General features: G+C 50.6%; 1 protein-coding gene across 2 annotated transcripts in view; it reads right to left on the reverse strand.

Moving 5' to 3' along the window:
• Nucleotides 1–22,455, reverse strand: part of PPP1R16B (protein phosphatase 1 regulatory subunit 16B) — a gene marked incomplete at its 5' end in the record, with an annotated part of 39,922 nt that extends 17,467 nt beyond the window's left edge. The window contains one exon of one of the 2 annotated variants that reach the window (XM_082007094.1): nt 22,194–22,455. In XM_082007094.1, coding sequence (XP_081863220.1) covers nt 22,194–22,440 — 247 coding nt within the window. The remainder of the gene's footprint in view (nt 1–22,193) is intronic. The other variant, XM_082007093.1, reaches the window with a different exon arrangement.
• Nucleotides 22,456–23,876: the final 1,421 nt, after the last annotated feature.

A 23,876-nucleotide genomic window follows, 5' to 3' on the forward strand; every position in this document is an offset into this window, starting at 1 on the left:
TCCATACTAAGCCTGTTAGAAAATAAATCTTTCAGGGCACCAAAAAGAAAATGCAGCAAAAAAATTAATTGGCTTTAATAGAACTTACAGTTTAAGAAGTGTTTAGATAAAAGGGAGCAATGGTGTCAGGAGGTAGACTTTTGCAGCTGTCTGAGTACATGAAGAGCTTCCCCAGTTACATTAACACAATAACATAACAGGTGATCAGTGCCCGAGGAGCAGAATTGCAATACCCCCCCAAGCTCCACACAGAGCCAGCCTGCCAGTATTTGCAAGAGGATACTCTAATATGCCCCGTATAGCAGGAAATAGTTCATATTGCCATTTGAAAGTGTTACTAGGTTCCAGAGTCAACAGCCTCTGCCCCAGCTCCTATTTCAGGCACCCTATGGCCTCAGCTAAGCAGCTGTATGCTGACCTGAACCACATGAATGTTTTTACAAGTCTCAATTATAAAACAGGAAACTTTCTATTTAGAGTAACGGAAGAGAGGTTTCGGTGGAGGGGTGGGGAGATATGTATGTGTTTTTCAAGCTGCCCTGAATTAATACCAAACAATTCCCCACAGTGACAGCCTGCTGACCGCAGCCCAGGAGCTCGCCGGCAGGACGGGCTCTCCCCGCTCTCTGCGCCTCAGCCTGCCCCACCTCAGAGACCCTTCTTCTCTGTTGTGCACCTCTAACCCTGCCCTGGTCTTCAGAGAAGCTCCAGCTGCGATACCTCCTCCACGCTCAGCAGCATCCGCTCTGATCTCGACCAGCACGTTTTGGGTTTTTCCCCCACCAACTTTGTCTCCTTTTAGTAGAGGATGAAAGACCTTTAAGAGATGACAGGACCAAATCACATACCTAGGTCAACTCCCATGGATCGCTGCACTCATAAAGCAGGGTGCCACGTAGCCAAGGTCTCAACGCCTGCGTAAGGCGGAAGCACGGTGTGCCGGGACACGCTCTGCAGTGCAGCCCTCTAAAAACCAGCTTTGTGTGACAGGGCAGCGGCAGGAGCCAGAGCCAGCCCCCAGGTGACAGCCAGCCCAGATGCGTCCCACACCACTGCCCCGCGCAGGAGGCGGCGGGGGACACGCCAGGAGTTAGTGGGATCTGCTAAAACGTCACCCCCTGCTCAACAGCACCGTTTCTTACTGGAAAGTGCTGGAAGGGAAATGTCTGCAAAAGCAGAAAGTCCTCCCATTTCTTTTTTTTTTTCTTTTGTCAAATAAAGAGAGATTGTGGTTTCCTTTTAAAAAGCAAATGCTACAGAAAGAAAACTTTCACGCGAGTTTAGCAGCAACATGAACTTTGCCAGAGAAGCACCAGCTGATCCTTAGCAGCCCTTCTGTTTTTGCAACCTGCAATTATTCAGCAGCAAATTTTACACAATTCAGAGATTTGAATTTCAGCAGAGCCTTTCATCCAGAGATCTCCGAAAGCACCGCTGCCGCCGCTAGCAGACTCAGCTCCAGGCTGACTCCCGGGATTTTACAGTCAGTATTCGCCTCGTTTCACAGATGTGACATATCAGCCCGAGTTAGACCAAGACTCTGGAGGCTCAGGTTTCTTTGCCAAGGTCACAGTGACAGTCCATGGCACAGCTGTGACAGTGCCTTTGAGTCCCAGGTCCCAGCTCCGTCCTTTAAAGCACGAGAAAACTCTCCTTTCCTTCTCCCCCGTCCTCTCAGTTGTTCAGCCAAGAGGAATTGGGCAAAGCAGCTGAAGTCTCAATGCTAACAGCTTCGACGGCAACCAGACCCCAAGGTAAACCTTGTATTTGACAGTTTGGTAACTGTGTACATGAGTATTTTAAAAAGATAAACTGAAGCCATGGCTCAGCTGCTCTTGCTCCCTCGGGAAGGTCTCCAGTGCCTGTTTGCTGACCGCATCGAGGACCTGGGCTGGGCGAGCAGAGCGAGTTGCAAGAGGTGGGGGAGCGAGGTCATCCGCGGTGCAGCGGCGTGCTTCATTGAATTACGAGTCGGGAATGATGCTGTCACCAAGGTAGAGGACAAAGCACATTTGGTTGCCAAGTCTACATTTTACAGCCATCCCTGATCTTCACCAGCAACCCAGCTGGGACAACCTCTTTTTTATCTCCCATCTCGCAAGCCTAAGTTCCAGACGTTTGCAAGTTTTTGGGGCTGATCGAATCCCGCTATTCTCCCAGAGTTTCAAACCGCTTTTCTTTCAATCTTCATTTCAGCACCTATCACACACAGACAAATCACACAGTCCAGAACTTCTTTTTTGTATTAACAAAAAAGTGCATTTCATTTGCTCTCCAGGTCGAACACCTCCAATCCCAAAACAACACCCCGACGTCGAACGTCACCCCTGCGCAGCCGCTACCTCGTGGCGCCTGCAACAGCCCGAGGCCGGCACGGGGCATGGAGGCAGCGGGCAGCTGTCCCGGGCCACCGAGCAACTGTGCAAAGTCCCATGGCTAGTGGCACCCTGCCCCTTGGTGAGAGCTGGCCTGGAGGTGCGGGCAGTCCTTGTACCGCATACCAAGCATGTCCAAGAAACACCTGTGCACCCCAACTCTCCATGATGCAAATTTGTTTTCAACATAACCAAACCGATTAGAGAGCCCCAGGGACTGCTCTCCTAGCCGTTGGCAATCAAAAAATCCTCGTCAGCAAAGTCAAGGGAGTTTATCCATGAACATCATCATCAAAGGTATTCAGTGCTGCATGGAAACCAGTCCATACATTTAAGAGTTGAATCAGAAGTTAGCACCTGAGCTTGGCAGAAATGCAGGGTTTTTTCCACAGTTATAGTAATACTTATAATCAATGGGACAGGCCTGACAGAAGGTATATAAAAAATCTGTGTGATGGCTACTAGTCCACCCAGCCAGGGGCTGAAGCTGGAGACCATCCACCTCTTGGGCCCTGGGCTTGATCCAGTTGAGGATAGTCTGCTCAATAAAGATCATGGCATAAATTTGCTGCAGGTTGCTAGTAGTGTAATCCAAATTTAAGACCCATTATCTTGAGCATCCAAGCTTAAAAAAAAAAAAGCTCCATTATCAAGAATAGTGGACAAACTGTTCATTTCCGTAACATTTCCTAATTTCATTGAAGAAGGTTTCAAATCCCCTTCCATGAATCCTCAGAGACTGCACAAAAGGCCTTTAAATTAGGTCAAAACAAGTGGGCATGCAATGATACAACCTGGGTTGATCTATAACCTGATTGTCAGGTACTTTGCATATACTTTGCATAATATTTATTTCACCTGCCCCATCTCACAAAGTTGACAACTCTCTCAAACTTCTTCTCTCTCAAGTTCTACGTGATTTCTGCCTCCCACCAGCTCAAGTAGTAGAAGATGAGTGCGCCCAGGCTGGACAATGCGATACAGCTTCGTGGCTGCCGGGAGGTTAGCCCACGGGGAAGCAGCTTGAGAGCTCAACAGGTCAATTAGATTTCAAAAAGAAAAAAAAAGCCCAACTTACTGCCTTCACCCATCCCTGCCACATCCTCAGACACCAAAGCGCCAGCCCCACGCGAACACAAACCGAGACAGCTTTTGCTGCCAGCTCTCCTCTGCTGAGCTTCCTGCACTTTGATGCAGTAAAGAAAGAAACTGTGCACGGGGTCAGGAGCACTTTCCTTTATAGTGAGTTGCTCCTTCGCTTTCAAAAGCCACCTCAGTCAGCTTAAAACACTTTCATGTACAGAATATGACTCGAATTCAGAAAAACCCTTCAGATCAGAGCAGGGAGGAGAGAGAAAACCCTTTCACAAACTGCAGAGGAGTTGTGTAGATTGTGGCAGCGGATGCTGCCTCGCAGGAGGGGAAGGCTGGGGTCCAAACCCAGAGGCACAGCTTACAGTGGGGATGTGAGCTCAAGACTCCCAACACTTACAAGACTGCTCTAACAGCCTTTGGGGTCAGTCTAGGGGTCTCTGGCCTCATTAGTGAATACTTAACGTAAAGTGGAACAGAGCTGAAATTCTCCTCCAGAACATGCTTTGCCTTAATGCTTCATACCAGGTCACTGATGTTTCATCCTGTTTCGAGATGAGCACTTTAGTCTCGGCATGTATAGTGATTTTTTTTTTTTTTGTAATGTATTTTGCTTTGTATGTAGATGCTGATCTTATTAATACTAACACAATACATAGTTTAAACCACCAAATTAAAAAATACGTAATTCCTACCGCTCTTATGCAGGTTTAAAGCATCCCATTTATCAGTCCAGTATCTCTGAACATTGAAGACATAACTCCTCAATGCTTGGAACAAAGAGTTGCAGGCAACAGCAGGGAGCAGAGGGAGAGCAATACATCCCACTCTTCTCCCTTCAAGAGGTCCCCTGTCCTGTGATGAAAGACCCCATCCAACTGTCCACATTAGTATTGCAAGTCAAATGCCTCCCATGCCCTCTTCAGCAAGAGTCAGCTCAGAGGAATTAGAGCTTGCTTTTCTGCATCAGTGGTGAAAAACTTCTGTTTGCCAAAGTATATTGCATTTCCCAAGAAAACTGCAGTTTTCGAAACAACAGTCATTAAAATTCCCCATTAAGTTTTGCCATTAGCAATGGCAGGACCATTCTCCTCTCCACAGTGGTGAAAACTCTGCTCAGTTCTGTATTAAAACCAGTTTTGTTAATGAACCATTTTATTCCATCCTGTTGCTTCTAAGAGAGCTCCCTCACCAGCAGATCCCTCACCTCAGGGGGTTTTTCATCACGTATTCAACACTACAAGAGCCCAAGCGTCGTGGGCCACCTTTTAGCTGTCACAATGCAAGAGAGGCGACATCCATCTTCTGGGCTCAATGGCAGATTGCCCTGTACTCACCGCGCCCCTTACACCTATGTAGGAGGAGAGAGTCTCCTTAGGCTCTCCGGCCACGCTGCCGGCCGTGGCGGCTTCTGTGCAATGGAGAAAAGACTGCACGACTAAATTACTTTATAAAACCCCACACTTTGAACATTAAGAGAAGAGAAAAGCCAGGCTCGAGCTTTGCGTCATCTCCCATCGATTCCACAGTCTAATATTTTGACTTTAAAATTTATAGCAACAACAAAATGCTTTAGTAGAGAAACCCATCCTAGTAAGTTCATTAAAGTAATTAATGCTTAAGTGGCTGCTTAAACTGCTCTGCTGACAGCACTAATTACGGGTTGCAGAGGTGGATCCCAGTGACAGCGCAGGGAACCCGGAGTTGGTTCGAGGCTCCTGCACGGTACTCGGAAGATGTGCAGTCCCATGCAACCGCTTGGGGCGGATCCAGCACTCCACTACTTTCTCCAGCTACCAAAACCAAAATTCAGTCTCTCCAACACTGAGTATAACTGCGCAATTTTGTCAGCTTCTGGTGAAAGAACAGGTATTTTTCTGCTGACCAACATTCAGCAGGAGAGGCCCGTAGCATCTTACTCAACACCCTTTTCAAGAGCAAGTCCTTCAAGAACGGGAGCCATGCTGGTCAGCCAGGGTGACGGGGCCCTCACAGACCATCCTGCGGACAGGAAGCGAAGTGCTCTGGTTCCTGGAGACACCACGGACCACTTTATCCCGTGTGAAATGAAATGGGAGTGTTGCACTCTCACTCACTAAATCAGGGGCATAACCTTCCTCGCACAAGCAGTCCTGTCCTTCAAACACGGGCAGAGATCCACGTGCTCAATGCAACTTGTGCCAACAGCACTTGTACCTGTTTTGGGAGATGCAGGAGATCTGATCCTCATTACTAGATCCGTGATGAATTGTAAGATCCTTCCTCAACTCTTTTTGGTCCTACCTTTGTATGGAAAAAACAGAGTCTTACAAAATTAATTTCTTTCCAAGCAGCTGTTTGTAACAAATGCTTCTGAGATGATGCCCACATTTCACAGACTGAAGCCAATCCCTCTCCAAGCCTCCATTACCCCTCCAGTTAGTGCTACAACAGAGAAATCCTGCTTCTTTCTGTACATCTCATCACAAAGAATAATTCCTGAGGAAAGGAGCCCACCAGACCAGGAGGATCCAACAAGGTCTGGATCTCACACGAGCAGCTGCAACCAGTACAGTTGTATAATGGAAACCTGACCTACAAACCTTGAACCAAATTCTAGCTATTCCCCTTTGAAAAGCGAGCGCGTGGAAGCTGCACGCTTCTTCTGCCATGGCTACTCCCAGCTCTTACAGCCGTAACCTCTGGCTTGGCTCCACGCCCTGACAGGACCATTACCTTTCCTCCGTCCAGCACACCTGGGAAGAAGGGGGCCGCCAGCAAAAAACAAGTTAAAAAGGGCCCTGGTTGCATAAATTGCATAATCTGTGCAACCTGTGCTAGGGGACGGAGCACATTTTGCTGGCCAAGATCTCCACGCATCACCACGTACGTGAGGTTGAAGGACACAAGAAGGACCAGCAGGCTCTGGCGCTACCTCCTCCGCGCAGCAGGGCACTAGGAGCACTGAAGCGAGGGGCACCGTCCCAATGAACACGCATCCCCCATAGATCAAATGGCCCCATACGGCGCTCTGGGGACAGAACAACTGCAGGGGCTAAAAGGAGCAAGATGACAATCAGGCTTGGCACGAGGCACAGATAGTTTTCGGGACAGACTGCATTAACCTCTTCACTGCTGAAGCCGTGCTCTGCAGTGGGGCTGTTCCTCAAGAGGGTTGTTTCTGTAGACAGACCCAATAAAGCAAATTGGTTTGAGATGTCTTGTGCCTGTAACGTGCAACAGCATCAAAGAGACTAAAAAGGAGAACACAGACGCCAGGGATTTCTAGGGAATAGAACACCCATAAAAGCAGAGATGAACGCTCAGCACATGCAGGCGAGGTGCAGACAAGGCCATTCCCACCGCAGGCGGAGAGGAACAAATCACGGCAGCTGTGATCTGCAGAGTCACCGTGGGAAGGGGACAAGGCGTAAGGCAGAGCCCTCCCCTCCACCCCAGCACCAGCCCACCAGCACCAGTCACAAGAGCCCCGGTCAGATGGGACTTCAGATAGACCTGAGCCCCAGCCAGCTGGGCAAGATGTGCAACCCCTGCCTTGGATTTCTATTCTGCAGTAAAATTCCAAGAGCATTAGAAAGAGGTTCTTCAAGGAACTGTGGGAGGAGCAGGAGCTCTTGTAAGGAGGCCCTTACATTGTCAGCAGTTTTGAGATGCTTTGCAACCATCTGGTCCCTCCTTCCTCCACCCAGAGTATTTAAATCAAGGAGTTTCTTCAGATAGTGGACTCGATTTGAATGACAGGGTTTCCCCAACTTCTTGGCTGGCAATCCCTTCCTTTCCGGTATTCTCGCTGGAAATAAGGAGCGATTTGCTGTTGATGAAGCACATCCCCGAGGACTAAACCAGCGGCAAGGGACAGGGGCCAGGCTACGCCGACCCCCTGACGCGTCCTGTTTGGCCACATTTCTGGATCAGCTCCCACGTGTCCATGTCACACAGGGTACCGTATCTCCCCTCACAGATAACACTTCCCTTTCACAAGACAAACAGCTTGATAAAAACTGCTGACCCCTGCTCGACTTATCACCAGAGAAAAACAAAATCAGTTTGGAGTCAGGAAAGGGCTACAGGAGCCTCTTCGGAGGATGCCCCTTCGCCTCCACCTGCCTTTCCAGGCAGTCAAATGAAACGCGTTAAAGACAACAGGAGCACAGCGAGATATATTTTAGACATCAGACGCAACTGCAGCGGAGGATAACTCACTAAAAACCTGACTTACTGAATGACCGTACCAGCAGCTTTGCAAAACCCGGGTGATTTCGGAGGAAGCCGGTGCCTCGCTGCTGCTCTGAGTCACGGGAAGTGCAGCGCCGCAGCCAAGCAGGAACGCTGACGTTTCCCCCACCTATTCTTATCTTGTCCCACAGTAACTCGAGGCTCGTTTTCAAAACCGGGGCCTATTCAGAGCAAACAAACAAGCCACCGCGTTCACTAAACCCTGCTGCGTCCGGGAAAGCGCTGTAAATCACGTGCATAGACAGGGTTTACATGCAGAAGCGATGAGGAACGTGCATCTGCAGTGATTTTATGGCACACCAGCACAGATAATGGTTTTATGCTCCTAAAAACAGGTGATTTAAATTCCAGGGTGTCACAGATTTTAATCCTGAGCTAATTTTTCCCCTCTCTTTAATACTCTAGCATACATCACCATTACCAGGAGAGCAGAACTCACAAAAATCAGATCTCCTGAAGACAGAGTACAAGAAAATGATGTTTTCTATGGCAAGTCACTTCAAGATTATCATGATCGATAATTAATGTTTTCTTTCTGACAGCTAATAGCAATTGTCTTCTCCCTGATCTAGTGCATTTGCCAATTTAAAACTAATCTGTCCAAAAATGAAACAAAACATCTGGCAAAACTTTCCCGGTGAATATTGGCTAAGATTTACAAAGTTATACACCAGAGTGTCACCTGCTACAGCATCAGACAACTCAACAGTAATTAGGGTAGAGCCGAGATGGCCTTGTGGAAAAAGCCAGCAGGCAAATGGAAAATGGATAGGAATAGCTAAATCAGTTTAGGTTTCCCATAACAGGGGTAGATCAAAAGAAAACTAATGCGATTAGGAGGGAGAGAGACACTGATCCAGACTCATCGAGCAGAGCAGAAGAGCTATAAAGTGACACTTATGGTTGCTTTCCTTACCACGGTTGCACAAAGCAACCAGTATGTACCAGAGGATGTGGCCCAGATTTACGGGCTAAGGGTAGAACCTTTTCAATAAGGACGGCTTCCCTCCCCACAGCTTACTTTCCCAGTTAAGCAGCAGTCCAAAAAAAAAAAAAAGCAGGCCATTAAAAAAAGCCCCCCGCAAGTTGAATTAAATAGAGTATGTGATGCTCACTGCCTGTTGGCAGCGCCATTCTTCCTGCATCGGGCAGCTTGTCCCGATTACGGGCGGGTCGAAGCCGCGTTGGCAGACCAAGGCTTTTGGCTCATCCCATTTCAGACAGCGGGAAGGGCCACGCAGGAGGGATTCGGTTCAAGCACTGGCGGTGCCCACGCGCAAGTCCCCAAGCATCCTGCTCCGAGGATGCACGCTGATGTGCTTATGTGGTCCCTGACAAAAGCGGGCATTTGGACTAAGCAGGGCACGTTGGTGCTCCCGCCAGGGATGCTCCCAGCACTGAATCCTGGGGGAACAGGACGCACGCACACCCCAGGGGCTCCGCGCCTGCCTCCCCAAGGGAAGCCCAGTACAACTCCCGGTGCCTGCACCAGCCGTGCCGCTGCCGGGGCACCCGGGAGCCGTCACCTCCTCCAGCAAAGCCTCTCCCCAACGAGGTCCGCTCGCGGCCAGTGGCCTCACTTTAGTTGAATGCGGCCACTCAGTGACTTGCGGGGCACCTGCTGCACCAGTCCGCTGTTAAGCGCTACCTGAAAGGCCTCTGCCAGGCACGGCGCAGCTACCGGGCGTCTCATCAGCACCGGGGCCCGCCGGGGCAAGCGCCTTCGCAGCGAGAGACACCCAGGCTGGTAGGACAAAAAGGCCCACGGAGCCCCTCGTGCCCCCGCTGTCCCCAAACCCCATGGGAACCACTCGTGCCCCAGGGCTGACGACGGCGCTGAAAGCTGCCGCCAGCCGCAGTCTCGGGAAGGGCCGCCCCGGCCGCGTCCCCACTCGCCCCTGCCAGTGCCACTGCTTTCCAGCGCTGGGAGCGTCCCAGGGGTGCAGCAGCACAGGTACACGTCTTCTTTCCAAAGCAAATACCCCCCCGCAGCCTGACGGGTTAAACGCCTGAGCCCACGCACCAGCATTTTACACAGTCGCTCTGCACACCCCGAGTTGTGCCAAATCTCACGAGGTTCTTGTTGCTCCAGGAGGCTGTCCCAGAGCCAGGGGCACGCGGCACCGCGCACCCTGCTCCTGCATCGCGCGCATCCTGCTCCGGCAAGGAGCCCCCCAGCCTTCCCTTCGCCTGCCCCACAAGCATTTCCACCAACAAACCCTCCCCAGTCGCAGCTTGTCACCCTGCTCGCCTTTGCTAACAGCCCTTGGAGCTGTAACGAGGAGACAAATTGCTCCCGTGCAGAAGCGAGACCGTCCCGCGGCATCGGGAGCGCGCAGAGGCGGAGCGCGCCCGGGTCCCGTGCACCGGAGGCTCTCCTGGCTCTCCTGCTTCCAAGCCGTCTCCTGCGCCCTGTGGGACGGTGGCCTCCCACCCAGCACGTCTGCCACGCTGCAGGCTTCTGCCGCAGCTGCGGAGAATTCAGACCTCCCAACAAGAGCAAAGGGATGCCCACAACAAAACAGCCGGTGCCCTCTCTCCTCTCGTATTTTAGTGAGAGATAATAAACGTAGCCAAGGCTTTGCATGAGTCTCACGTCTCACCAAACCTCCATGTTCGTGCACAGGTCAGACACTATCTGACACGTCCCAAGGAGCGGATATCGAGTTAGATGTTAGGGTCTAAGACAGAAACTGCTTTGGGACAGAGCAAAACTGCAAGACCAGCTTTGACCACTACAGCGTGAAAAACTATCCTTCGCTTGCCCCCCAGCCCCAAAACTCCATGGTCTGGGGGTGACAAAGTGGTTATTTTCATCTCTCAGTTACGCAGCAACCACTGCTGGTATCTTAACCCCTGAAACAGCCCGCTGGGACTTGAAACGCTCTCCAGCATCCCAGCTGTGGCATCTCAGGACCTCCAGGCTCGATGGTCCACGGAGGAGCTCTTTCCAGAGGGCACAGCAGAGACAGGACAGCTGGCGAACAAGGTGCCACAGCGATAAGCAGCATGTTGCAAGCCGGAGCTTTAAATAGGTGTGAGCAGCTCAGTGGGAAGGTAAACATGATCCCCTGTCTCCTTCCTATTCCACGGCTGGAAAACCCACTGCCACTTCCTCTGGGAGGGGACGGAGGAGGGTGGGGAGCCCATGGCACCAGGGCTGGTTTCCAGAACTGGGTAATGGCTGCGGCAGGGAACCCCTCCTCCCCACAGCAAAGAGATGAGAGGTTTCCACTGCTGCTGGGAACTCCTGGTGCTGACCGGGGCAATGCCCAAGGGGGACAAAGCGACGTGCCGGTGTACTTTAACACTGTGGGGTAGGAGTGCTTAACTGAGCGGTCTTTATAGCAGCATCCAACAGACAGGAGCTGAGCATTTTTCAGATGGACTCTGTATTCTTAAGGAGCACAAACGCATTAGGTGATCAAACCAAACTGACTTCAGTAGGAGTTAAAATATCCAAATATCTTTAGAGATCTGTGCCAAAATTCACAAGAAACCCCCAGTTAATGGTAGCTGAATGTGCTCTTACCAGAGCTTGCTCCAGGAGGGCTGAATAAGTGACGTGTTTCTGGAAGCTTTCAAACCCAGGAGACTAATACAGGGATCAAGCAAAGCCAGATGGACCAATCTCCGTCTCATCACCCTTGTGCTGCTCCGGGCACGGCTCCTTCCACTTCTAGCCGCAATTCAAGCTGTCAGTCCTACCTCACAGGAGGAAATCAGTCAACGAATACTAGCCCTTCAGCTAGAAGACAAGTCTTTGAATGTAAGTAAAGCAAGAAATAGTTCCTGTTCTCTTGTTCCACTTAGGGTAATTGGACAGGTCAATGCTGCAAATATTCCTGCTGCCAAACACGTGAGACATCTCAGAGCACTGAGCGATACAATGCAACGATGACCCAAATCTTGAATCCACGCTACAGATTCAATGCTGACCAGTACTCCAATGACAGTTTTCCTTACTCTGAAGAGTGATGGAAATTGCCACAGATGAGAATAATTTGGATCAGGGGCAGAGCAGCAGCTTGTTCATAGCTATTTCATAACCACGTGATTAAAGTTATGGAAGAATAAATATACTATGAAAGAACACAGGGAATCCTGCTTAGACATGCCCTTTAAGATGAAATTTTAAACTTGCTGGCCCTTCTAATAAAAGCAAAATGGTCTCCCAGCATCTCTCCATGACCTGCTGTCACCTACCAACCCAGATACGTTGTGTTTTTGGCATGTCATCCAGCAGCAGGTTGGAAGTTGACTGGTTATAGGCTACGCTGGACCTTCATATCACATTCAGGACTTGCAGCATTGTTTTGACAGCATCAGCTTTAGGAGGAAAGAAAACCCTGTGATCAACTGCCTGACAGCCAGGAGGATGTCACTGCAGATGCATGGGGACCGTCCTCCTTCGCTGGAGCTCTGGCTCTTTCTAATGCCTGCTATTTCAGGCTACCAAACCAAAATTTTAATTAAAAGAAGAGTCCCATTTAAGTGCCTGAGGAGCCCTGCTCTGGCCTTACTAATTAAAGACAAACTGACAGGATCTGAAGTAAAAAAATAAACCGGGTCTGAAAAGTTCGAGAGTCACTGAAAGAGTCTGAGCTCCTAAGTAGGTTGAAACTCCCTCTCTGTGGAAGCGCCATATGTCATCCAGCCCCAGGTTTCTAACTTAGGTCCTGGTCTCTGTAGAGCTGATGGAGGCTCCAGAGGGTTAATCACAGCATCCCCGTTCAGATCTCAGTTGTCTCCACTGACAGCACATAAGAACTGCACCCAATATTGGCAGACAGATGCAGAAAGTGCTCTTCTCGCCACGTCCTTAACGCGAGTGAAATGGCTGTCCTTACTGCAGGGGCGTTGCTCCTTCCCCTCTCGCAGAGGCTGAGAGCTGGCATGGATTTCCCGGTGACTCCCTTATGCCACGCCGCTGGGCAGACCGTAGACGTCCTGCAGCAGCGAAGCCTCGGCGCAGCAGAGCTGCTCCGTTCCCGTGCAAGGACTGCACGATTCATTTGAGAATATTCCGCTGGTACAATTTGGCTTTTATTGAAATAGATGGGGTTTCGATTGGGTAATTTGACAGACTTTGTTTGAATATACCAAGCCATCGTGTCTCGCTACGTTCAAGCCTTATCATTTCAACCAGAACCATGCGAGTATCAGCACTTGATCGCCGACCTTTGCTGCTCTGAGTCAGACCGGAGCAGAAATACTTTGCAGGTGCCAGAATCTCCCCCACCCACCCAAAATATGGATGTTTCCAGACAGATGTAGGTGTAACACAGGACAAAATACAAGCTGCGTGCAGATAACGCTTCTCTACCACGGAAACCATCAGCTGCCAACTGGCTTAAAACCGGGCTGGTGCAGCCAATGTGAATGGTGTGAGAGTGACTTTCAGATTAATTCCTGCTGTAGTCTCCCCTTTTTATTGCCTTAGCAGTAGTCCTTAGCAGAAAAAGAAGGGCTTTTGCTTCATGTTTGGTTTTGGTTTTTGGCTTGGGGTTTGGTTTTTTTGGGGGGGGGGGGGTGACTAATGCGATCGCTCCTGTCAGCCCAGGTAAGGGCACACAAATCGAAAGGAGACTTTGCAAGTTTTCCATTGCAATTCAGAGCTTGGTGCTCTCACACTCAAGACAGGGACGACTCCTCTGTGCCACCTTGAAAGCAAAGCCAGGCAGAGCAGACAAGACACCAGGAAAAAGGGAATTGAGGTCTAGCTTAAAATCCTTGGCCAAACTGACAGATGCTGCAGACCCTTATAAAAGGCATATGGAACATGACAAACACAACTGAGCACCTAAAGCCAGTTTCCTACAAGAGTAACATTTATAGCCAGTCTACCTCACGCTGTCTAGGGAAGCCAGAGGCCAAATTCAGCAATAAGCAGTTGCAAATTGCGGGGACCTCAATGGAAACTGCATCCACTTGCTAGTAGCTGCACATGGGCTCTTGTTCCCTGAATTAAAAGGAGTGCAGGGCGCTTGATTGCATCTTGGCTCTTGATTACACAGGCAGCAGCAGACAGAATTAAACAGTTTGCTTCCTGGCCTATTTAGCATCTTTGGGTGACGGGTTAGAGGGTAGGCAAGGCTTAGGAGAGGTTTTTAACCGTTGTGTCAGAATCTGATTTTTTTAAATTTATTTTATTTTTTTGTTAAGATGTTTGCAGCAGGGGATAAGCTTTCCCAAAGATCTGGCCAGACTCCAGAGGGGGAAAAAAAAAAAATAAATCACCCAACAAGCAGTGAAAGTGTATGCAAAAGCAGCCCTGCACGAGGTTATAAGGCACTGCCTGAATCAGCTGCCATAGCAACTGCTATTAAAGAAAGAATTAGAGCATTCTTCACCGAAGTAGGAAAACTCGCAGTCAATAAGCGTAAGGATGGGATGCAAGGAAAAATAAAGGAGGATAAATATAAGCACATAGGGAAAAATATGCAGAAGTGAATGAGAAGCAGGGCTGCTTGCACAGGTATATGTGCTCTCGTGTTGTGGAGATGCCTATAAATACACTGAGATACCTAACTCCAACCTCATTACCAAGCATTTTAGATACAGCTGATCCTGCCTTGGGGCAGGAGGTGGATTACATGACCTCCCAAGGCCCCCTCAACCTCTATTTTCCATGATTCTAGGAGGAAGAAATCTACACCAGCTGAGCTGGCCTGAATCCAGAAAGGCAGGAATTTAAATTCGGGGTGGGGGGAAAGATTTAATCTACTTTTCAAGTTCTCCTTGACCAAGGGGCAGAAAGCAGAGCCCGCAGCCACAGCTTACAGCCAAGTTCTTCCTGTCTGGAAACTACATCCAAGCACTGCGTTTTCAACTACATCAGGGTAAAAAAGCCACATGAGGTTTAGCCCTGCAAGAAGGCTTCACCTCCAAAAATACTCATCTCTTCTCTGCAAATGAATATTGGTGAGGAGTTTTGTTTGTCGGGATTTTTTTTTGTTGTTGGCGTTTTTTTTTAAATACACTGAAAACCCAATGATGCTGCAAAACTCCAGGTACCAGCAAGCTCTCGGGAGCGATCAGGCTAAGAAACCCCCCCCGGCACAGCCCCCCACGGCGAGGAGCCGGCTGGGCTGCAGCGCCAGCCCTTCCCCGCCGTTATCCCCCCGAGCGGGCAGCCAGGCGTGCGGCCTCGGCCCGAGCCGTAGCCACGGCCATGGCTGCGCTCCCATGCCCCGGTCCCCCTTGCCCAGGCGGCAGGCACCGATCCCACCGGGGCAACCATGAGGACGACCAAGCCGGCAAGTTACTGGCTAGTAAGAGCCACCGGTACATCGGTGAGTATTACCAGGCTCAGACTGGGAAATTCTGGCTTCGACATCTGTCAGCCTGCAGATACCGGAAAATAAGCAGCCGTCCAAGGCTGCCTCCATGTCCCTGGAAGCCGAGTGGCCAGGACAGGGAAGGGAAAGGTTAAATGCCAGCGATTTAGCACTCGGTTGTATGCATGAACATCCCCAGGCACCTGGTTGAATTAAGGTCCCATGGATAATCTGCCTTCGGTTGACAGAAGTCCTGACGTTCCCGGCGAAGGCGGCCGTTGCATCCTGAGCTCTCCCTGCCGTGATTTGGCCGGGCAGAGTTTGCAGAGCAGATGGTGACCTGACACATCCTACCTGCTGCACCTTGCGCGCACAGCCCCAGGAGGTTCAGTCTTTACCCCGCTGCCCAGATCTCCTTTGGAAAGGGAACGCTCCGTACTCACATTAAGAAGCAACCGTTGACAATACTAATAAAGAAACGCCCAGGTTGCATTTAGGGGTAGGTGCAACCAAGAAGACTTGTTGGTCTGGGTTTCCTCTCCAAAACACATTGTAGCCAAATTTTAGAAGCTGTTAAGTGATTTAAGCCACTTCTAGTAAGAAACAAAAATCTGGGATGGGCAACAGTCATTGGCCAACCCCTGTTTGATTTAAACCACCTTGTGGTGGTCAGGCATTGGAACAGGCCGCCCAGGGAGGTGGTGGAGTCACCATCTCTGGAAGTGTTCAAAAAACATGTGGATGTGGCTCTTCAGGACACGGTTTAGTGGACATGGTGGCATTGGGTTAATGGGTGGACTTGATGATCTTGAAGGTCCTTTCCAACCTTAGTGATTCTGTGATTCTGTACCCAAACAGACCGTCCTTACTGGAGGGACAAGTAGTTTGAATCCAATGTTTATTCATTATCTTGTAATACTATTACAAGATACAAAAGAAATATTTTCAGTGGTATCAGAAACAGTGGAAGCCAGCATACATGTAAAAGCCAGAAACCAAAACAATGTGAAACCGACCCGTTTCCATCACACGAGCCAAGAACGTGCGCGTTGCCGAAACAAGGCGCGAGCGGAAAGATATGCCCACGGAGGTGGGGGTGGGCAGCCAGGCCCACAAGAGGTTGTGGGGGGTGTGGGGGTGGTGTGTTTAAATTTTCATCAGAAAGATTCCAGCCAGGATCCCTACATCACCGTTTCTCAGCAAGGACACTCAGCGCGCATTTGCGTGCGCGTTTTCAGTTCTTGTTCCGGTCAAGAAAAGCAATCGCTCGCTGCACGGGGTGCAGGAGGGAGAGTGCTTGTGCTATGAGCCTTGCTACGAATCGAGACACTCAAAAGATGCAGAATTCCTGGAATTCTGAAATTCCAAAATACGGAAAGGTTCTGTTTCCCAACTCACAAGACTTGAAACAGAAGCAGCGATGCTCAGTGCATGCAACAGCCAGCACCCCAAGAACAGACACCCCGATCCTCTGAAAGGGATGAAGAAGAGGCTTGACCCACTGAAACCAAAGCTCTTCTACAACAGCTGGTGTCACGTTTTATAAAATACCTTCTGAAGTTATGGAAATATCTCATTTTGTTATTTAAAAAAATAAAAAAAGTGTTTCTCAAACTTCTGTGTTTAAAGAAAGGCTTTGAAACAAAATGTTTAAGTTGTCTCCAGCTTTGGGGAAGGAGAGGGCCTCATCCCAGGAAAACGGGAGATGGACTTTCAGCATTAATTTCCAAACAGAAAAGCTGGCATTTCAAGCTCTTATGGAAGTGGAAATATTTTTCCCACTTGATTGAAATTCCAGGAAGTCAGAAAAAAAAATTATTTACTTGTTATGACAACAGAGAAAGTTGTATATCCAATATTGCTTGTGCTCCCAGATGCCATGTAGTTAGCTGCCATATGCAAGCCACCCCACATTGGCATCGCATCTGGATTGCACGAAAAAACCAAGTTAAATATGGCCAAATATGTGAATCTGCCCTTGGAAGACACACCAATCACCATTAACAAAATTAACAAAATCCATCAATGCCAAGAGCTCCCACACACAGCTTCCCAAAGAGGACGGCTTTCATTTCCACATCTACGGAGTTTAAAACTCAAGAAACACCTTTACTATTGAACAGAAACTTAAGTTCTGACTCGGGTCATTCCCCAAATATGCAGATACACACTGAGACTGCTGGAGATGAAAGAGATTCCCCCCCCCAAGCCCTTCAAAGGGCACAAAACCCAGGAGAAAAACCTTCTCAGACAGATAAAGGCACTTGCTCACAGACATGGACACAGGAGTCCCATGTAAAAAGCTTCAAGAGACTAATAATGTGGGTGGAAAATTAAGGCACCTCGTAAAAGGTTTTTAGTAACAAGGGAACAGATCACATCAACTTGGAAAGGTTAAAGCAAGCCATTTATAGACACTAATTAAGGCCTCTTTTTAAAGTGCCTTTGCAAATGACAAGGTTGGGTTTATTCCAGAAAGGTGCAAAGGGAGACGGCAGGAGGAGCAAAGGTGCAAGAGGAGCTGGGGGTGGCTGCTGAAAGGGTTTACCGGCTCGCCGTTACCGCACACGTATGGGAGGTTTAAGGATCGGCATGAAGGGAAACGTGGGGGATGGATTCATACGAATAAGCCGTGCAATACTTATGTTGTGGGGAAACCTCCACGCCGGCGCAGGACCCGGCTTGCGCCCGCCGCTCTGCTCATGGGAACCGCTTTGCTGGGTGCCAAGTCCAAGGTCATCAAACCTGAGTCTTCATTCACTCTCTGGCTCAGCCACCGTAAGGACCCACATGGTTAAACTCCTGCAGAAACGCTGTTTTATGCGACACTGGCTCTGACAAAGCGTTGCGTGCGGGGTGAAGCGCCAGAAGGTGGGAGCTGAAGGACTTCGCGGCGATGCTTCCCGGCGCCGGGGCGGGGGGGCAGCGGGCGCCCGTGGGGAGGCAGCTCTCGTCCGAGAGAGAGAAACCAGGGCACCTCCAGCACTGCTGGAAGGTGAGTCAGTCCTCCGGAGGCTTTATTTCTCCGTGGTTCGCTGAAGGGAGCGCAGCTCACCCCAGCTAACACGAACACCGCCAGCTCCTGTCGCTGCAGCGGGAGCTGCCTCTGCAGACGGGCTGGGTGTGCAAAGGCACTTCCAGGCACCAAATGCCACACGTCTGTACAGGCAGCCTCTTGACCCACCTCTGGGATCTCTTTTTTTTCGCTTTACAGAACACCAACTCCTTTCCCCACGCTCTGGGGCTGCTTTTGTAGGAGCTCAGCGATGTAGAAGGACCTGGAGACGACAGCCCTGCAGCAGCCGGGACCAGCCTCCGCCCCACGGTTGCAGCCCATCGCCTTGCAGGACAGCCTCGAAGGGCCACAGCCTTCAGCAAGCCTTACGATTTCTTTGCAATGAGTACAGTGGCTTGTAAAGCATTGTTTTATTGCATTATAAAGCAACTCTCCTTGGCAGCCATTAGGCCAGCCCAGAGGTTGTACAGAACGCTGCCGCTCCCTGTAAGCTCTGTATGGACTGAGTGTCCTCGCCTTTGCGCTGTCCCCCTGCGACCAGCTTAGATCGTGCCTAGAGCTGGGCAAGAGCTTGGATGTATTCCCACTTAAAACAGTAACGGTGCGTGATGCCCCTCCACAGCACGCCCTTCCCAGCCCCTCCGCCCGGGAGAGCGGAGCGGGCCCAGTATGGCAACTGGGAGCACTCTGCTCTCGCCCCAGAGCTCACCCATGAACTGTCTGTAGATACTTCAGCTTTCCAAACCAAAGGTCCCGGCCAGCATGATGCAGCCCAGGGGCACCGCTGCCCTCGGTCTGGGGTCGCTGCTCATCACCTACTTCTCCTCAGCGTGACTGTCCGCTCACATCTGCCACCAGCATGTCTGTGACACGTTCCCTACCCTGGTTCTGTCAACAGAGATCCAAAGGAGCTTTAAATTGCAGCTTGTTCGCTAAACCTGGGATGTTTTGACAGATCTGTTGCAGATGATGCAAGGAACGAGCAGGCAGGAGCCGTCACCCTTTCGCAGCTCCTGCCCATACCAGGGCTGACGGTCCCCAGGTGCCTTCTGTCCTGCTTCGCCATCACGCTGGGCTGCGGGGTCACGCAGTCACTGACACGCCCAGTCACCCACAGATCCATCACCCATAGACAAACCTGGATTTCTTACATAGGGACGAAGTCGTCTTCTCTGAGACCTTCACGTTCGCACAGCCGGAGCGGACACAGGTGGGAAGCCAAGGTGGCTCAGCCCGGTGGCTGTGCCATCGAAGGCAGGAGCAAACGGGGACAAGGGAAGTGCTGCAGATGTCCGCGGGCACACGGGAGCTGGGCAAAACGAGAACTGCTCTTTCAATCCCAGCCGGGCAAGGCGCAGGCAGAGGACGGTGAAGTCAGCAGGCCCAGGTCCTCAGGGACACGGGGCTGCTCCTTGAAGAGCGGGGCAGGGTTTGGCCGATGCCATCCTACAGAGCTCGACCCACCACTTCTATCCTCTTGAGCCACAGCACAAGATACCCTCCGCACAAAGAGCCAACTCGCTACCCAACTCCACTTGCTTTTCCCCGGTTTCATTGCACAGTGCCTACTACCATCCCGTCCCTCGCTTCAGGAGTGAGAATGTTAAAAATAAATACAAAAGTACGGAAAAGTAACAAAGAATGGAAGTGGCACACCCGCGCAGAGGTGACGCACGCCAGCTACACCCCCAGCTCTCTAGCCTTCCTCACGCTAACTTCTCAACTTCTTCATCATTTATATTTCACCTCCCCCTCCACTTCCCACATGGAAACAAAAGATGATTCATACACCAAAATAATCACCCAGGACCTCCAAAAGCCCGCAAATTCCCTCACTTTGGGCTAGGGCACTTGATAAGGAATTTTCCCTGTTTGGCTGTGTTGGCTGGGTTTGACTCTGGCCCCTTGTCCCCTTTATACTGGTCCCATGGCATAGAGGGGGCAGAGCAGGGACAGAACTTCCCCGCACACTATTTTTAGGACGTAAATTAATTGACCACAAAACAAATCGAATTTAAAAACTTGAGGCATCTGAAAAATCCAGCTGCACAGGGCAAGCACCCGTGGCACGGGGATGCTGCCCCTGCCTGCTCCGGCGGGCGCGGAGGTTGATTTTCCACCGCGTGGGGAAGCATCTTGATCGCGTTTGGCGGAACCAGCATCGCATCGGAAAGAGCGACCGACAGTTAAAGCCCGTTACCTGGGCTCGCCTACAGAAAGAGGCCAACGCGATTATAGTACCAAGAGAGACCTGCAGCAATGGGTTTTCCCTTACAAGAGGGAGAACGAAGCTGTGAGCTGAAAGCTGAACTCCTGCACCCCCAACAGCAAAGTGTCCCCGTCCACATGTGGTGGAAGACCATCGTCCACAGGACCTCTGACACCAGTACGTCAATGGTGACGTTAATGGCACATTAGTGGCCTGCACAGGCCAGCCCTGTCTGCTCCTGGCCATCAGGGTACGCAGCCACCCTCCACCGTGCTGACACGGAGACATAACTATCTTTTAAACCACTTAGATATGTGTTTGGAGACACCTCCACCACTTGTGCATCTCACAAAATAAGAAAGTGCTTGTACGGCATAAGGCAGACAGCAAAGGAGCTTTCCTCCATCCAAACTGCCCAGATCCAAAGCCAGAAAGTGCAGAAACCAAAACTACAAGGTCGGGCCTCTGGCAGACCCCTTGGCCCCACCGCACCCTCCAACCCAAGCGCTGAACAGAGGCCATCACCGCACGCAGAGGACGACGATGAAACGCTCGTTATCCACCCCGATGTTGCGACCTGCCACAAAGGTGAGCAGCTGGGTACAAAAGCCGAAGCCATACCCTGCCAAGTATCTGCCAGCACAGACGGGGCGATACAAGTCATAGATGTGTCATCTCGGGCAAAGCCAGCAGACACAATTTCACAGTAGGGCTCTACTTGGCTTCACTGCTGGGGCTCTCCTGGAAGACTACAACGGCTCAGAGTGAGGAGCACAGGTTCACTGGAGCAGAGAGCTGGAAGCAACTGTTAAACCTTTAAAGCAAGGAAGAAACAAATAAAAGCCTGTGTTTTGCAGAGCATTACTGCAGGTCTGCTCTCCCAGAGAGAGGCTACAAACGCATGCAAAACCACAGACACGCAGCAGGGCTCGGCAAACGCTTGTAACACACCACTCAGGCAGGCATCACCGTCCACCACCAAAGCATTCCACTTCCAAACCGGTGCAAAACACGCACACGAGGACAAGTTACGGTGCACAAATGGCCTCCTCGGAAACAGGGGTATGACTTTGGGTAGATTCCTCACACAACAAGACAAGACAAGGTCCTTGCTCACATACCAGGCAAGTATATACTGCTTCTTGCAAAAGATGCTGGAAACTAGAGCAACAGTCACCAGCAGAGATGCAACTCAACTGGCCACGTTTCCTAAGCATCATCCTTGTCTCTGCCATGCCGAGGGATCAGGAAGATCACAGTGATTTCGCTACCTGGCAGAGCAGCAACCCCAAAGGCTGCTCCAGGCCTCCTCCAAGAAATGTTTTTTACTTCTCTGCAGAGAAGTAAGCTCTGGCTCCCCAGAACTTACAGGTTTTCTCCTGGTCTGAGGCTAATGGGGATTGGCTTGCAGGCATACTTTTTTTCCCCCTCCCTTCAGATTTTGAAGCACAAGCAATAGAAGAGAACTTCAAGTTGTTCAGAAATTGGTTTAATTACACCATTTCAAAGTGGATCAAAGTGCTTTGCTGTTCAGTATTTTGAATAGGGAAAAAATTCAGTCCATCTCCCCAGGCAGGGAAGCTGAAGAGATTTACACTGACATGTAAATCCCTGCGACAAACTTCTATAAAACCACTAAAAGGGGCACACCCAGAAGGCAAAGAAGCATTTCACACTCTCTATAAGCAGAAAGTGTGAAAAGGAAAGAGACAAAAGCTGCCTCCCTTCCCCAAATCTCAGTCATAACTCCTGCCCTATCCTGGCATTCGTGCGCCCACTCCTGATGTCAATCTAGGTAACACTGGTCTCACACCGTGCTTTGAGGACCCCATAGCTGTATCAGAGATGGCAACACTCTGGAGACCAACACCACGTCAAGGGTAGTCCAGTTCACAGACGTCAACACAGATGCCTCTGCACACCGCAGTGCTACATGGACCTCACACGTAGCCAGCCAAAGAAATTGCCAGATAGAAGTGCTGTACCTTCCTCCAAGTCGTTCCTCAGAGAGGCCTCCAGCAGAGCCACGCTGGCTTCAAAAGACACTTTCTTTCGGTTAACAGCATTTCTCTTCTTTTCATGCTTCCGCTTCTTGTGCTGCATCTCCTTCTCGTACTGCGCCCATTTCTTCAGCTGCTGAGCCCTCCGCTTCTGGGCTGCCCGCAGCCTCTCCAGCGTGGGCACCTTATCCAGCAGCTGCAGCTCTGTCAGGAGGTCCACGTGGGCATCCATGGCTTCTGCCGAGGGAGAGGGGGTGAAGGATGTCCCAGCGGGAAATGGTGTCCCACCGCAGGTCCTCTGGATCGCAGCCACCTGCTGCTATACCAGCATCTTGAGGCTGAGCTGGGAAGGGCCCATCGCGATGTCCGATAAGAATATGGCAGAAACCTGAAATGAGGAGGAAAGTGTGAGGGATCAAGTCTCATCACCCCCTGCAGACAAGCAACTAAGACCAGCCCAGGTCTTTTCCCCCGCTGGAAAAGGCGACAGGCAACACCTGCCATCTCAAAAGGCAACTCACTTAATTGTGCTTTAATTGCTTGGTTGTCCTCACTGCCCTTCGTGATTCCACCCTTCACCCACTCCAAACACCCAAGCAAAACCCTCTTGATTAAGCAGTAGTTTTAATTCATTCACAAGCCGTAGTTGCAATTCATTCACACCTATAGTTCAAGGTAGCCCTCTCTCATGAGCAGAAGAAATCCTTAATAAGCAAAGATCTTCCACAGTATTTCATATCATTCCTCAGACAACTCAGGAGAGATTCAAGTACTGAGACACATCCTTCCTTCCACCGTAATCATCACCCCTTGTTGCAGGCGTTCCCAACACCGCAGCCAGGACTGCGCTGCACTGATGCACGCTTGCAGTCACCTCCCTGTAGCACTTTGGTCTGGAGCAGCAAAACACATGGCAGAGGGGACCAAGACTGCAGTGCCTGAGCCTAGGGCAGCCACAGACACCAGGCAAGGCCACCCCAGCACAAATAACCCAGAAGCCAGAGGCTGGAGAGACATGGGGCTACCTGGCTGGCACCCTGAGGCTCCCAGAGGAGCTCTACCCACCAGGAGCATCATCTGAGCTCTTCCACTTCATCCAGAATCACAGAATCATTAAGATTGGAAAAGACCTTTAAGATCATCAAGTCCAACCGTCAACCCAACACCACCATGCCCACTAAACCGTGTCCTGAAGTGCCATGTCTACACATTTTTTGAACACTTCCAGTGATGGTGACTCCACCACCTCCCTGGGCAGCCTGTTCCAATGCCTGACCACCCTCTCAGTGAAGAAATTTTTCCTAATATCCAATCTAAACCTCCCCGGCGCAACTTGAGGCCATTTCCTCTTGTTCTATCACTAGTTACTTGGGACAAGAGACCAACCCCACCTCACCACAATGCCCTTTCAGGTAGTTGTAGAGAGCGATGAGGTCTCCCCTCAGCCTCCTCTTCTCCAGACTGAACAACCCCAGTTCCCTCAGCCGCTCCCCATAAGACTTGTGCTCCAGACCCTTCACCAGCTTCGTTGCCCTTCTCTGGACATGCTCCAGCACCTCAACGTCCTTCTTGTAGTGAGGGGCCCAACACTGAACACAGGATTTGAGGTGCGGCCTCACCAGTGCTGAGTACAGGGGCACAATCACTGTCCTGCTCCTGCTTGCCACA

Source organism: Phaethon aethereus (genome assembly GCF_964289735.1).
Source record: "Phaethon aethereus genome assembly, chromosome: 16".
Lineage (NCBI taxonomy): Eukaryota > Metazoa > Chordata > Aves > Phaethontiformes > Phaethontidae > Phaethon > Phaethon aethereus.